The sequence below is a fragment of the Acanthisitta chloris genome, unplaced genomic scaffold (assembly GCF_000695815.1).
Source record: "Acanthisitta chloris isolate BGI_N310 unplaced genomic scaffold, ASM69581v1 scaffold3597, whole genome shotgun sequence".
Taxonomy (NCBI): domain Eukaryota; kingdom Metazoa; phylum Chordata; class Aves; order Passeriformes; family Acanthisittidae; genus Acanthisitta; species Acanthisitta chloris.
The window spans coordinates 40,729-56,363 of NW_008681940.1; the positions used below are offsets into that span (position 1 = coordinate 40,729).

Genomic DNA, 15,635 nt, shown 5'->3' on the forward strand with positions numbered 1-15,635 from the left:
AAGCATGCCAGTATCTTCTACCCTTCCTGACAGGCCAGATTTTCTTGTGCATCCTTTATAGCATCATTGAGATGGAGCCATAGAGCACTGGCATTGTATTGTGAGTTAGGTACACCATTCTTGGAACTTTTAGAGAGATTTCAATTGCCAATAGGCAGTTTGTGGTCTTGCAAACATCCTCTACAATTAATACATCGAACCCTAGGAAGAATGGTAAGCCCTGGGTCCAGTACCACACAATATGAATATGACAGAAATACTGTACAGTTAAATGGATAATCCTGTCCCTTGCCCATCCTGTAGGTGCTGTGTGATGGCATTTAGGATGATTTCTCCATGACTGTGCCAGACACTGAGGTCAGGCTGACAGGCCTGGAGTTTCCTGGGTCCTCCTTGCAACCTTGCAATACATACTGGTGTAAACGAGGACTACAATACACTTGTCCTAGTGATAAATCCACACTGGCTAAAACTGATATTAACAAATCTGAATTAAGGAAAATAAATGTCTCAAGCTACTTTAATTTGGTTTTAGTGATCTAAGTTAGAACTTACAGTGATCAAAAGAAAAACTGTAAGCAAGAGTGAACCTGATGGTTGGAAAATTATTTGTGTATCTTGATATATTAAAAGTCATATGCCAGAATGCTTAAATTTACAATTACTTTTCAAAAGCTACAAAGATGCCTAAAAGCACTTTTTGAACAGGTTCTATATAATGCAAGTGGATTCCTAGCCAAAAATAGAGATACTCTGCCAGCAGATATTGTGCTGCTCCTGCGATCATCTGAAAACAACCTGACACGGCAACTGGTAACCCATCCTCTTACTAGAACAGGTATTGCCATTATGGTAATCTTTTTAGTCTTCTCTAGTGTTCGTGACAACCACTGCTAGGTTCCATACGACCACTCATTGATGACATTATACACTTTGTGGCTTAACTTTCCAACCCTAGAATCTATACAGAATGAAGCCCCAGACACCTCAAGCTGCAGGGGAGGGATTGGTCTGGTCAAGTGCCAAGGAAGTGGTAGAGGCTTCTTTCAGGGTCCTCTCTTCAGGGTAGGGGAGCAAGACAGGGAGTGGAGTGCATCCCTTGAGTTGAGGACTGAACAGAAAGGATCAGGTAAGTCACTGGCCTTTTTTGGACAGGGCATATATAAACTGCCTGTTTTGTCTCAGTGTAATTTGTCTCTAAAGTAGTAGAGAACAAAGGTTGGGGAGGAAGTGGTAGAGGCTTCTTTCAGGGTCCTCTCTTCAGGGTAGGGGAGCAAGACAGGGAGTGGAGTGCATCCCTTGAGTTGAGGACTGAACAGAAAGGATCAGGTAAGTCACTGGCCTTTTTTGGACAGGGCATATATAAACTGCCTGTTTTGTCTCAGTGTAATTTGTCTCTAAAGTAGTAGAGAACAAAGGTTGGGGTTCCTAACCTAACGCTCCTAACATCTGCTGCAAAGAGTAAGGAAAGACTCCTCCATTTCCTCAGTCTTTTAGTCCTTTATGGTAGGTAACTGATGAGGTCCTAGTAGTAAGACCTTCCTCAAGGAGTTCGTAAGTTGAAGAATAAGACTGGCTCTATAGAACTTACTCCTAAGTTACATCTTTTTTGAACTATGTCCTTGCACAGTGTCCTAATTGCCATTTTAGGAAGACAGATAAGTGCCCTTATGACCAGTTTGTTAATGTGTTGTAGTATTCCCTGTGTGATGGCATCAATGCCATACAGTACAACATTACAACATTACTTTCTTGTACATAGGAGATGTATTTCTAGTAGAACAGCAAAGTTAAATTGCAAGAGCCTCATGGAAATTTCTCTAAAATGTTATCTTAGCTTACAGAACCTGAGGTTTTGGCAAGGCTTTTATTCTTCACAAAGGGAGGTTTGCTAGTGGAATGCAAAATTTGGCCTTGAAGTTCTGTTATAGGTGAGTGTTCCTGGGAAAGCACAGAGCTCAGTGTCCTTGCCTGAACTTTTTGACTTGTTGATATCTGCTAAGACACTAAACTATAATTTGCCTAGAGTCAAAGTCAGGGACCAAATGGTCCCCAGAACTGATCCCAAGTCTTGTGTATTGTTTTTCATGATAAGTCTGAAGGCTGTTTTAGTCTTCTTAAATATTATGAAACACTGTGTGTAGCCTTTCAAAACTGACCCAAACCATTTAGCTATAACCAACTAAAAATTAGATTTCTAATCTATGTAATTCATCTAGGATCAGTGGAAATATAGGGGTTTACCTAGAGTCCATCCCATCTTCCCTGTCTCAGGTGTTTCTCTTAGGATGGGAAAAATCCCCTCTGAAGGTGCCTCTTTCCACTGAATGCAGGAAGGATCCTATAGACCCCTCACTGTCAGATAGCAAAAGTTAAGTGTGAGGTTTTTTGTGGGCTCTCTTTTTCCTTCCCACCCTGTGATAATCAGCTGAACACAAGGCAGGTTTAGCTTGTGATATCATCACATAATACATGATGCATTAGCTTACCATGACATATATTTGCAGCTGTTATTCCAATTCCTATCCATCTCTTACTGATAGGAGCTGAGCACAGAGAGATACAGGCTCTCCCAGTGGAGAGTGATATCCCAGAAGTGTTATGTTATTAGCAGAAGCAGTGGCAGTGTGCAGCAATGGCTTATCAACACAGAGAGACGTGATGGAAAGCTCTGCAGAATTTTCATTATTCCTCTGGAAGACCAGTGTCTGTGTAAACCATGCCAATGCACCTAGTCCTTCAAAGTCATCAAAATGAAGGCATTGCTTGATTAGGAATTCCAAGGTTAGAGTCCTAACACTATGTCTGTGCTAGTAAACCAAACAGACCCAGTGAACAGCAACTGAAACACTCCCACAGGAGTCTCTATTCTGATTAATGATTGGTGTGCCTCCCTGGGATAGTTTTGGACCATGTCAGCTTGCGGCGTCCCAGGAATACGCAGGCACACTTCAAGAGAAAGTGCAGGCCAGCGATGGTTTCCAGCAAGCTCTGTGGAAAGATACAACCTTGTTTATACCAGAGAGTTAAAAGGTAGCTAAGTATAGTTTAGCTGTATAAGCTTGAGTTCTGTGGAAAGATACAACCTTATTTATACCAGAGAGTTAAAAGAGTAGAGAAGTATAGTTTAGCTGTATAAGCTTGAGTCATGCCATGACACTTGCCCTCAAGGTCCAAGGTGCTAGCACTTATGTTTTTAAAACTAATATATCTGTAGCATTAGAACTAGAATAGTACAGTAATGTTCTTAGGGTAATGCTCTAAAATGTGTCTTTCCTACCTTTTGCAGTAGCCTGTTTATTTTTCTGATCTAGTAAATGACATACATGCTGAAGGAGAAAAAAAATGACCCTGTTCCATCTTCATGCAACTTCTTCAGAGCTTGCTCCATCCCAAGGGTGAAAGGGAAAATGAGGACACACTCTGGAAAAGTCAATGCTCTTTGTAATTGTATGGTTACGCAGGGTGCATGAATAAGGTGGCTCAGCATAGATTTTAGTTTAGATGGGATGTAAGCACTTTGGTAGGTTGCTTTCTTTCGTCTTCCCATAGGTAACCTGGCACACACTAAAAGCAAAACTACAATCAGTTACCAAATGTGGACCTCCCGGAAATCTATCAGTCATACAAAGGTAAGAAAACTGATTTTGTGATTCTGCATTGAACCCTAATTTAAATTAGAAAGGCAATACTGGTTTTGATAAGTAAAGTAAGTAAGTAACCCCTTCCTTGGTTTTTCTCCCTCTCCTATTTTCTTTTCTGTTTAGCTGGATATCTTTGTGTTGTGCAATTCATATTCCTTCCGTGAGGTAAAAACCTAACATTTCCCTTCTTTCTGGTTTTAGTTTTATAACAGCTTCAGGAGGAAAAATATTATCTCCTGGCCATATTGTAGCAAAAAGAGGAATTAAAATATTGGTGTAGAGTATAGCCATGTTGCTTAGAGAACTACCAAAATAACAGTGATGAGGAAATAACAGAGAGGACCTCAGACATTGTCAGGTTATTTGTGGCTGTTATTAGATGCTCTGTTATCAAATTGTGCCCTCTGTGTGTGAACATTTTGTGTCGTGTGTGGCAAAGTTATGTAACGTGCTGGTGTAAGTGATTTGTGCTAGTGATCATGTTGTAACTTTTGCTGTTTAGAATACTTTTGTTAATTAATTTTGTTCTCTGAGGGATGTTTCTTGTGGCATTCGAAAGGGCACTACAGGCTCAGCAGAGATAAGAAGTGTAATTTTTTCTCTTCGTCTTTATAGAATGAAGCAGGAGATACTGGACATCATCCAAGAGAGACAACCAGCATGAAAACACAGACAGTCGCTTCTTATTTTAGAGTAAGATATTAGATGTTTTAATAAATATTTCTAGAGTACAATGGATATTTATTCGTTCACCTTTTGAAATGCACCTGTTGACTTAGAGTCAACAGTGATCCATTTAGAGTTTGTGAACTGTGTATATGGTGCAGCGATCTGTGCAGTACAAATATCTAGAGGAGATTGTGATGTTTCATCTTTAATTGTACTTGATTACACCAGCCACATTGCTGTCATGATGATGTATGATGATCAATATTAATCTTTCACTTGTGTGTTTTTCCAGCAAGGGAGATAAAGGGAGATTGGACATTAGGGGTATAGCATTTCTTGAAGAGTTTAAGAAAGAGGACAAAGTTAATTTGAAGCAGGAGCTCCAAAGAAAGTTCTTGATGGTCACTGCTTAGAGGCTGCCCTGGGTCCATCCTTGTGGATCCTTCAGCAGTGCTCTGGGCCTTCCCAAGCACTGGCTGTGCTGCTGGTCCTGAGATAGAAAACAGCTGTGAAGAGCATTCTTTCCTTCAAAGTGGTGCACAGAGCTGATTCACTTGGGCTCAGCTCTGAATTTCCAACTTCTACTTAGTCATCTCTCCATAAAGCGGCTGAGATGATGTTCATTTACATCTGTGGCAGAACAGTAGGGAGCCAGATCTCTGTTCAGTGGATACAATTGCACAGCTTTGTGGAATGTGAAGGATAATTTCAGCCTAGGTATCGTGGTGGTCCAAAGCTGCATGGTGTTCTAAAGTTATAGATGGAATAAAGTACTGAATCTCATTCAAACCTAATGTCTGTGATTCATCGCACATCGGAGGCTGCAAATTAGTTAATTATATTTACACTTTTCTGATACTATTTTCTGTAGTGGAAATCTTTGCTCAGATCATGTTAGCTAATGCTCTTAAAGATTCAGCTTCAGCCCCACTGGTTTACTCATGCACAGAAATCTATGGGTGATTGAGAAAAGCATCTGCCACCTCAAACTGCATGGAAAAAAAATTATCCATTAGCATGTCCTACTTGTTTGTGTTCAACTGGCACACTAGTGATGAATCTAATTAAGCACTTTGCTGCATGGTGCAGCATCTGTCCAGAATGGAATTGCACATTTTAATAGGAAACATATGGCTCTTGACGTCCTACACTGGTTTCATGTATCCAACCTACTGCTGAACTGCATTACCTCTTGGCTGCCTCTCTGTTGAGTCAGGTTGAATCTCAAGGAATGAGCCTTTTCATTTGTGTTTTAATAAGACCCTCCTATGAAGCAATTTTACAAAACACCAGTCAAGGTTGTTTACAGCCAGATTCTCCTCAGCTGGCATGGGGAGTTACAAGCTGCATCCCCTCTGCTAGCCTGGTACCCTGGTGAGGTGGGAAAAATGCAACTTTGGAATTGTGATTTTGTGTACTTCTTGTTTCTCTCTCCTCAAAAGTTTCCTCTTGGCAGAGCAGCTATAGTATCACCATCAGTCTCTACAAAGAACAGGAAGTGCCAAGATCAGAGCACTGTTGTGCTGGTTTGGCCTGAAGTAGAGTTAACTTTCTTCACAGTGACTAGTGTGGGGCTATGTTTGGGTTTTGTGCAGAACACAGAGTTGATAATGCAGAGATGTTTTTGTTATTGCTGAGCTGAGTTTACACAGAGCCAAGGCCTTTACTGTTTTCTGTACTGCCACACTGGCAAGGAAGTTGGGGGTGCATGGGAGACTGGGAGGAGACACAGCTGGGACAGGTGACCCAAACTGACCAAAGGGATATTCCATACCATAGGACATCATGCTCAGTATATAAGGTGGGAGGAAGAAGGAGGAAGGGGGGACATCTGGAGTGATGGGTTTGTCTTCCCAAGGAACCGTTACGCGTGATGGGCCCTGCTCTCCTGGAGATGGCTAAACACCTCCTGTCTGTGGGAAGCAGCAAATGAATTCCTTGTTTTGCTTTGCTTGTGTGTGCAGCTTTTGCTTTCTCTATTAAACTGTCTTTATCTCAACCCATGAGCTTTTATAGCTTTTATCCTTCTGCTTCCCTCCCCCATCCAGTTGGTGGGGGAGTGTGTGAGTGGCTGCTGCCTGGGGTTAAACCATGACAACTGTAAGCAGCCCTTCTTCTGTGGTGGCCTTAGTTTCCTCCAGTCTAATGAAGGGATCAAAATATTTACTGGCTTGCTGCCCTTCCACATCCTGTCCATAGATGGGTGGTTTACTCCCTGTCTTCAAATCGGTGACAGCAACAAGAAGTGGGCTGTAATTACCTGACAGGGCTCCAAGAGAAGTAAATCAGTGTAAGGAGAGTTTCTATCATATATTGAACATTATGGAAGTTTGTGAGAATATTCTGGGTGAAATTTGGTACATTTATTTGGAATCAGTGTTTCTCTCAAGTAGTATATGCTGGTAACTTAGAGATCTTATCAAAGCTAGAATTGCTGTGGGGTCATTTACTTCCTCTAACCAAACGTACCAGCTTAATGAAATGTAAATGGGTTTTGATATGATTCTGATTATATGAAATGAAATTTCAGATACACATGGACCTATAAACAAGTTTCTAAATATCCTGGTGGCAGATCTCTTGTTACTTTCTTGCAGTATTCTCTGATGGATTTGTTATCCAAAATGGTCGTCGGCCAGCCTCATTTTGTCAGGTGCATCAAGCCAAACAACGACCGGCAGGCAAACAAGTTTGATAAAGAGAAAGTGTTGGTTCAGCTGCGTTACACAGGAATTCTGGAGACAGCAAGAATTCGAAGACAAGGTTATTCACACCGCATACTCTTCGCTAACTTCATAAAACGGTAACATGCATGTGAAGAAGCTCTTTTCTCTCCTACCATTGCTGCCCACTGTTTGTTAAGCATCAGCAATGTTTCTGGCATGGTCTTTAAATAAAAAATGCTAAGACATTTCCTGTGGCAAAGAAGATTATAGACTAGATGACAAAGAGTAGTGCAGGCACAAGATTAGTGACCTGTTTTGGATGGGTAGGGGAAGATGATGCATCTCAAGATGATTTTTCAGGCTACCTGTGCATTTGGGTAAAAATTGACTTGCTTATAATATGCAAGTTTTTTCAAAGACTTGAGGTTAGAAATGTAATACTTCAAATTAAAGCCAGGAATTTAAAGCCACAGCATCCAAGGGATGCTACAGTTTCTCTAGCTCTTGACCTTCAGCACTGTGCAGCATCTGCTGATGCAGGGTAGTTTGGTATTGCTAGTCCAGGGCAGAAAAGTTCATTAAACGCATAGTTTTGTTTAAAATATAATTCCAAAGTATTAGTCACTTGTTAAGAAGAAGAGTAATAAACTCAATATGATTTTATAATTCCTTTAACTATCTCTTTTTCCTCCACCCCAAAAATCTGTACATCTCTCTTACAAATAAAGACCCTGAGTATTTGTCTCAGTCAGAACAGAGATGTGTGGAATGGAGATCAAAACTTGGAAGAAGCAAGTAACAGCCATTCAGACAGAAGCACTTAGAAGTAATAGTGCACTAGAAACAGAGAGGTAGCAGCAGAGTGCTGCAGGTGCATGAGAAGAGAGGGGAATGTCAAAAGGATGCTTTTATAACACTGTTTCTGGAAAGAATAATCCTGGGACTGTTGATGTATTGGTAGAGTGCAGTATGGGAAAAGACAGTTATCACTACACCAAGATGTGCTGTGGCTTTTGGTGACTGCTTTATATTTAAAACAAAACAAAAAAAAAAAAAGCAACAAACAAAAAAAAAAAAAAAAAAAAAAAAAAAAAAAAAAAAAAAAAAAAAAAGCAACAAAACCCCCCTTTGCTATTCAGGTAAAAGAAAGGAAAGAAGTGACTGTGATGGGGTATGTTTCCAGAGAGCTTGCTCATGCTTGCAGTGAGGCTATGCAGATCTCTGGCACTAAGGACATGGCCCTCAAACAACAGGGGACTTTTATTAAGCATCTGTCTCCTTACTTTGGGTTTGGCTCTTTTTAATAGTTGAGAGTTACAGGTAGGCCTGGGATAATGGCAACATTATTTTGTTAGAATAAAGATAAGCTGATTCATTGTGTTTTCTTAAAAGCAAAAAAAAAAAAAAGGAGCTGTAGGTGATAATGAAGGAATCAACATTGTCTCTTTTTATTATTCCATGTACAAACTGTTAGCATTATTTTAAGCTGGTAAACCCAAGCTTTGTGTATAAAGGCTGAATAATAAGAAAAAAAGCAGAATGTACTGTCAGGAAGTATACATAATTCATGTAATTTTCCTGAATTAAAAAAAAAATCACAGTTAGATATGGTTCATTTTGTAATGATATGGTTCATTTTGTTATGGAGCATTTTGGAAAGTCCTGGAACAAACAAGAACTGTCCTACCCAGCAGCTGAGCTGGTGTATTACAGGTAATTTTTACGTGTGAGCATCCTGGCCTCTTTTCCTGACAAAATTAATTCTGATTAATGAGTTTGTCAGATTAAATGCTGACATATTGTATGTTCTAATGGCACTTATATGTTCCAAAAGGACCTGCAAAGCTGAATCCAAGGAGGTAACAAGAGCTGGGATGCACCTCACATCATGCTAACTATTGCAAAGGTAGATGGTTTAGCACATGTGAGAAGATATGAAACTTCATGGCATTTCTAAATATGAAATAAGATGATTTAGACAGAAAAGCTTTTAAAATAATTTTGTTTTGCCACTTTCACAGAATGCAGAGAACAGGAAAGAACTGGTGCATAACTCTGCTTGGGTTGCACACTTTTTAAAAGCCTTCTGGTGTTGATATAGAATTAAACAACCCTCCGGGGTGTGCAATATGTCACTCATCCACTTTTGATTGAGTTTCTCAGTACTGCATATAAATCACAGCAATTTCTTTCATATGCTCTTTTGGTTTTTTCAGTCCTATGTTTTCTTTCATGCAACTGTTTTTATTATTCAAATGAATGGTTTAAATGTATTTGCATGTATTTCTCACTACTAATGGAATAAAGAATCATGTATTTGTCTTTAGGTATTACCTCATCTGTTACAAAACAAATGATGATCCTCCAGTCAGCCCAGAAACCTGTGCTGCTATCTTGGAAAAAGCCCGTCTGGACAACTGGGTTCTTGGAAAAACTAAAGTAATTTTTTCACATAATGTCTCTGCATCACTGCAGTATGTCATTGTTAACTTACTAAGCAATTTGTTTTCTCACCCGTTGGGTTGGAGTAACTCTTCACCTCTACTGATCTTTTTAAAAACCCTCCCTTTGCTGGGTACTGTTCCCTGATATCTGGATGAAACCTTCACTTTGTAAAGGATTAAAATTCTCATCAACTTTAGTGAGGCCACGGTGCAAAGCATTATGTGACAACAACAACACTGCTTGCATTTTCTTTCCAAAAGAATATCTTAGTAAGGATCCCAGTGAGATTAGTACAAGCTTTCTTAAGGAAAATGAGTTATACTTCTTCCCTGAAGCAAAGAGACTCACAAAGAGTAAGGAAAAGGTTTTGGCTTTCCAGCACTGGGAGAAGAGACAGAAGGATGATACCATGTATGTCGAGTGGAGGGAAGACTTTATTTTAGGAGAAACATAGGCTTGGTTTTGGTTCTAGCTCACTAATCTTCCCAGTGTGCCAGAGAGGAACACCCACCCACCCTAACTGACAGATCTCAGGAGGTCTGACAGAAATAGAAGCATCAGACGAGTACTGGATCAAGTGTCTTTATTTGCTAATGTAATAGAAGTGCTCAAAAATGATAAGGATAGAGAGGGAGATGGATCCTAAACTATTTGAAATCACCTCAGTGAAGAAGAAACTACTGTTCTTCTTCTGAGACATTTTCCTGGATAGGTGAAACAGAAGCCATGAAGTTGCCTCCATCTCAGCCTTTATTTCCCTCTGCTGTCTTAGTGAGGCTCATGGACAACATGCAACCAAAGGAAGCATATCTTGGGGGTGATATCTATAGCTTGTGTTTACTTAAATTAGGGTTAACCTCTGTCTGTACCAATATGTGATCAATGACTGGGGGAATTGTACAAAATAATTGATTATGCAAAATAAGTGCAATTATTGTCTTAATTGCACAAGTCTTTCTACATTTTATTTGATCCTAATATACACCAGGAATGTATTGGTATCTCTCGTGCTGGACTATTTATTTAGGGAATATATGAGTTTCCTGCTTGATAAAAACATTTCAGTAAATAAACAATGCCTTAGATTTAAAATTGGAAAGCAGAAAGATTGAAGGTTCATGATTCGGATCACGTTTATGTAACATGTATCAGATTTGTGAGGTTAGCAAAACTGTCAGCCTCGTAGTTTTGAAAACAGATTTATAGTTACAGACTGAAGTTTTGCACTGGAATTTCAAAACATCTTCCCAAGAAAGCGTAAGTTATCAGGGACTGACTAAAGATGCTGAAGGGGAGAGTAAGGTAAACAAATATCCCAAATAATGAAAATGTTGTCTTTAACAAGAACGATCCTTTATGTACCACAGCTGTACATAAAGTACAGTCTCTTCAGCATTTGAGACCAACTTGTAGCTCTTGTTAATGTTAAATGGATTGAGTAAATACAAGGCCTGGGAGGGTAACTAAAACTTTTACTTGTTTGCCTACTCTTTTGAAGGTATTCCTCAAATACTATCACGTGGAGCAGCTAAATTTAATGCGGAAGGAGACAGTTGACATGATTATTTTGATTCAAGCTTATGTCAGAGGGTGGCTGGGTTCAAGGAGATACAAAAGGATAAAGGAACAAAGGGAACAAAGTGCAATTAAAATACAGTCAGGTAATAGCTTTAAAACATTGAACATTTTGCTTAGAGCATGTGTACAGTTGATAGATGAATGTGCATGCTAGATGTGGATTTTGCTGTTTTCCTGCTGTTGCATTTGACAAAATATCTTATACTTGGTGATATCTGTTCTTATGAAGAAAAATTCCTTTTAACCAGGTTATGACAATCTCTTTACTGAAATTACGTTTATCAATGTTACATTTAGAAGCCAATTTTAAGAATGGAAGGATGTGATTGCACAGATGATACTGTTATTAATAATATTCTGGCATGCTCTGACAAGGTTGTATAATATAATAATGAAAATAAAATGTATTAACTGTCCTAGATAATAAGGCCAATTACCTTGTTGAGGGAGGCATCTGCTGAATTTTTTAATACTTTCAAACATCATCTTATTTTACTTTCTGATTCTCATTTAACTCATAATAACTTTACTCATCAGAAAATGTAGTTGTTATGTAGATTTACTATTTGTGCTCATTTGCCATGTTTTTTGAAAGATAAAGCCTGCAAAATATTTATGACTATTTTATTAGAGGTCTGTAACTCCAGACCTTTTTTTTTAATTCTTGCAGCCTTTTTTGTACCTAATGGATTATTTAATTTTTGACATCTCTTTTCAGCTTACAGAGGGTTTGTTGCTCGTAAAGAATACAAACATGCAAAACATATTAAAAAAGTGGAAGAATATATTACCAGATTTCAAGCAAGTAAGAATTGTTTGCTTTCGTAGCTTTTTATATGGTCTTCATACACAATAACATGTTGATCCAGATTCTTTGCTATTACCTAGCTACACTGATTAACTATGTTCATTTATACATTCTGAGATACAAGTTATCTATTGTATATCTATATACAGTAGTTGAAATGGGTCATTGTTTTACTGTATTCCATTACCTGTACCTCCAAGTGGCTCAGAGGCATTTTCCACAGCTGTGAAGCAGGCTGCTTAAATGCCATAGCAAACTTTCTCACTCCTAGTCAGAAATGTTGAAGTATTAGAGCTGGTATTGTCAGAACTCCTATGACACTCTCTGCATATAATGTCTGCCATTCGATTAGGTTTTGTTATGTATCAGTAATAACTATATTTGAGAAGACTGCAATCTGTCATTTCACTCATCTCTCTTATTCTTTTTTTGCTATTGCCTTGTTTCTCTTTTCCAGCATTAATGACTTCGGGCCCAGATGTATGCTTTGACACATCCCTTTTTCCTCCCTGTACTTTGGGCTCCCCTGTTGCTGCAGAAATGTCCCCAGACCAGATGTAGTCTAGGCAGCTCTGAAATCAGGAGCAGTACAACTAGAGAGACACAGGTCTGAAGGCCAGGCTGGATGGGCTTTGAGGAACCTGATAGAGTGGAAGGTGTCCTTGCCAATGGTAGGGAGATTGGAAACAGATGATCTTTAAGGTCCCTTCCAACCCAAACTATTGTATGATTTTATGATTCTATAAAATCAGCTGGCACAAATCTGCACAGTGTTTTCAGTAATTAGAAAAGTGGCAACCCAAATATAAGCTAGTGCTGCAATTACCCTGGCTATCTAGACATAAACTACCTCAGATAAGCCTTCATGAGTATATGCCACCACCAATGTTAGTATTAATCATTCTCAGATGCATCTGTTAATTGCACTGAGCCAGTGCTAGTGTGTACAGAAGATCACTTCACTGCAGTTGGCAGAACTTCATCGGTGCAGAAAACAATTTAAAACTGGCATAAAATCCAGTAATGTGCCAAATATAATTACACATCTGAATGTTGTCAGTTATATTAGCATACTTAGCAAATGCAAAAGTATGAATTTACTACTTTGCTCTGTTTGTTGATGTCCCCAGTGTTTTTTCTTGTCTACATTCTCTGTCCTGTCTCCAGTTTCATTTAACATTTTTCAGTGCATAAGAAGCCAGAACTAAATGGAAGTCCATTTTTACTTAGACCAGTTTTTGCCTCCATTCCTCTTCCAGTTTGAAAACAAAGCTTAGACAACTACTGTCTTGTAACAAAGTTCTCAGGAAACTTCAAAGGTGAACCAGAATAAGTCTAAAAAGACCAGACGTAGCTTATATTGGTGTGTCCATTGACAATGTAACTTGCCTTGTTTCAAAATAACTCCTGTTGAGTTGGTTTTCTATGAAGATGAAATGACAATTGGCTCAGAAGCCCAAGAAACTCTAGAATTACTCCAAGTACTTTACAATTTGCACTTTTCTAAAGCCCTGTTGGACTGCAATATAAAAACCAATTGTGCCACTTCCATTAAGTATTTGGATTTCTTTAACCTAGATCCAATTATCAAGGTGCAATTTATGTCCCTTTTAACAGTGCTTCTTACACTGAATGGCTGCACCTAGTGGAGCCCAAGCTGATAAAAGTTACAAATGGGGAACACTAAAGCACATAAAACTTAGCACCAAGTTACATGAATGTGTTAGAGTAGACTGCCTATGCTCCCTTCTCATTCTTAAGTGAGCTTGACCTTTCCCTGTTATGCACAACACTCTCAGCAGAGTTGGAGTAGGAGCTCCCATATCTACCATGTCCACAGGGTATTTAAGTCACCTGAATCCTCTATCCCCATACTCTGGGGACTGCATTTGGAATTAGAGTTCAGCAGAAATATTTTGACAAAACACTATGTTCTTTTTATTTTGACAGAGATTAGCAGCTTTGTGCTGAATCCCTGGAATTGCAGATTTGTCCAAATCACAGCACTTTGGAGACTGTGCCAGTTCCCATTAGGAAATTATTTTCTAGTTCAGAATTTTATTAAGCAACATTCTGAATACAATTCAGTTCCTGATTAAGACACTTCAGTGTGGATGTCTAAATGTGACCTAGGTGACTAAACTGCTGTTATAGTCAGTAGAGCCTTGAGTTTGATTCATTTTATTCAAAACCACCAAATGCTCAGCTCATTTGTCCCTGTATTGGTATCTAGTGTCATTTGAGATGCCCTGGTTATCTTGCCTGGCCTCCAGCTTTATTTCACGTGATATACCCAACTTTCCCTCTCCAGAAAGTCCCATCTGTCTTGTTCTTTCTGGCAGCTCCATGTAGATTCCTTGGCTATCCTGGAGCACTTCAGATGGCACTAGATACCAACGTGCCAGCAACTGCATCCAGGCCCTAGTGACCAGTCAGTGCCTAAGTGTCTCGGAGAAGATCCATGTTTGAGTCCTTATTTCTGGTTCAGACCAGAAACTTGTGCCTCCCACAAAGCACAAGTAGTGAGTTCACTTGCCACAGTGCACCTGGTTACAATGGAGCTTGGCACATCTTTCTTGCTGAGCTTTTTCATTTTGAGTAATGAGTCTTTGCAAAAGGAACATGAGCTAAGTCTTCTGTAACTGCTGAGCTATAAAGTTTTCAGCTTTTCTCTGATCTGTTGAATGTTCAGCTAATTCCAGGCCTGTCCAGTTAAGAGCCTGGTAATCTCAATAGGCTGATAATCAGGCATTTCCCAGGGAAGTGAAAGACTGAGTCAAATCAATTGCCTGAACCAGGCACAAGCAGGTATATGAAGCTCTAGGTATACTGTGCTCTAGAGGCACTTTTACAGCACTATGCTTCTGCTTCATTCTGAATCTTCCTGTATTTTCTTTAGTCCAATAAAATATGAAGAAAGGTTGTTTGTATCTTCATGTAGAATGGGTGCAGTTTTCTGAAATCTCAAAAAACTTTCATGGGACAGAACAATTTCAGATGAAACATAATCATGATAGGCACCCTGGTCTGTATTTCCTTATTGGTTTTTGTTTTATGATGTTACCATTTGACTGTCTGAAATGTGTGTGACACACATTGCCTGTTGCCTAAGGTTGTTTTGCATTACAATTTATATCAGTTGCCAGAGGATACTTAGTCAGGAAGAAGAGAAAAGAACTAACTGAGACAAGAAACAAAGCAGCAACAACAATTCAGTCTCACTACAGGGGATATACAGAGAGGAAGATCCTCAAAAGCAGGAGGTAATGTTATTTTCTCTCTATGTCACTCAAATGTGTACCTTTCCAGTAATCACACGGCCAAATAACAGCAATGTAAGCTAAGAATGAAGCAAATTAGTATTACTCTAGATACATACACAGAGGTAATATACATTTATGTGGAGGTTATAAATGTCAGTAGCCAATTTTCTCATCTTTTCAAGCCCAAGAAATAAAGGCATATACAGGAGAAAGATAACGATATTGTGCTTACCTGTAATGTTAATCTGAAGGTGAGACTCTTTTTGGAACTAGCTCATAATAAAAAATGCTCAGACAAGAGCAAGGTAGATGTCTACCAGGACCTGTTCTTCTCATCCTAAGTCACTGTCTGAGATATGCATAGATGATGACAGAGGGAACCCAGATGTCTTACCCAGATCAAACAGCTAGATCTAAGTATCTCTGCAGTGTGGTTGTAGTCCCAGTCTCTGAAATGGAGCTGGTAGCACTTTGCTCATCCCCATAATTTTGCAGTGATAGCATTTAAGTAGGTGGAGACTAGTCCAGAGAGGTGGAAAACAGCTGTGAAGGAGCCCAGAGG

At 39.2% G+C, this 15,635-nt stretch overlaps 1 protein-coding gene across 1 annotated transcript in view; it reads left to right on the forward strand.

Moving 5' to 3' along the window:
* Positions 1-15,635, forward strand: part of MYO3A (myosin IIIA) — a gene marked incomplete at its 5' end in the record, with an annotated part of 74,161 nt that overhangs the window by 40,545 nt on the left and 17,981 nt on the right. The window contains 7 exons of the mRNA XM_009078282.1: positions 709-838; positions 3,553-3,632; positions 4,260-4,337; positions 6,911-7,116; positions 9,307-9,418; positions 10,923-11,085; positions 14,950-15,073. Coding sequence (XP_009076530.1) covers positions 709-838; positions 3,553-3,632; positions 4,260-4,337; positions 6,911-7,116; positions 9,307-9,418; positions 10,923-11,085; positions 14,950-15,073 — 893 coding nt within the window. The remainder of the gene's footprint in view (positions 1-708; positions 839-3,552; positions 3,633-4,259; positions 4,338-6,910; positions 7,117-9,306; positions 9,419-10,922; positions 11,086-14,949; positions 15,074-15,635) is intronic.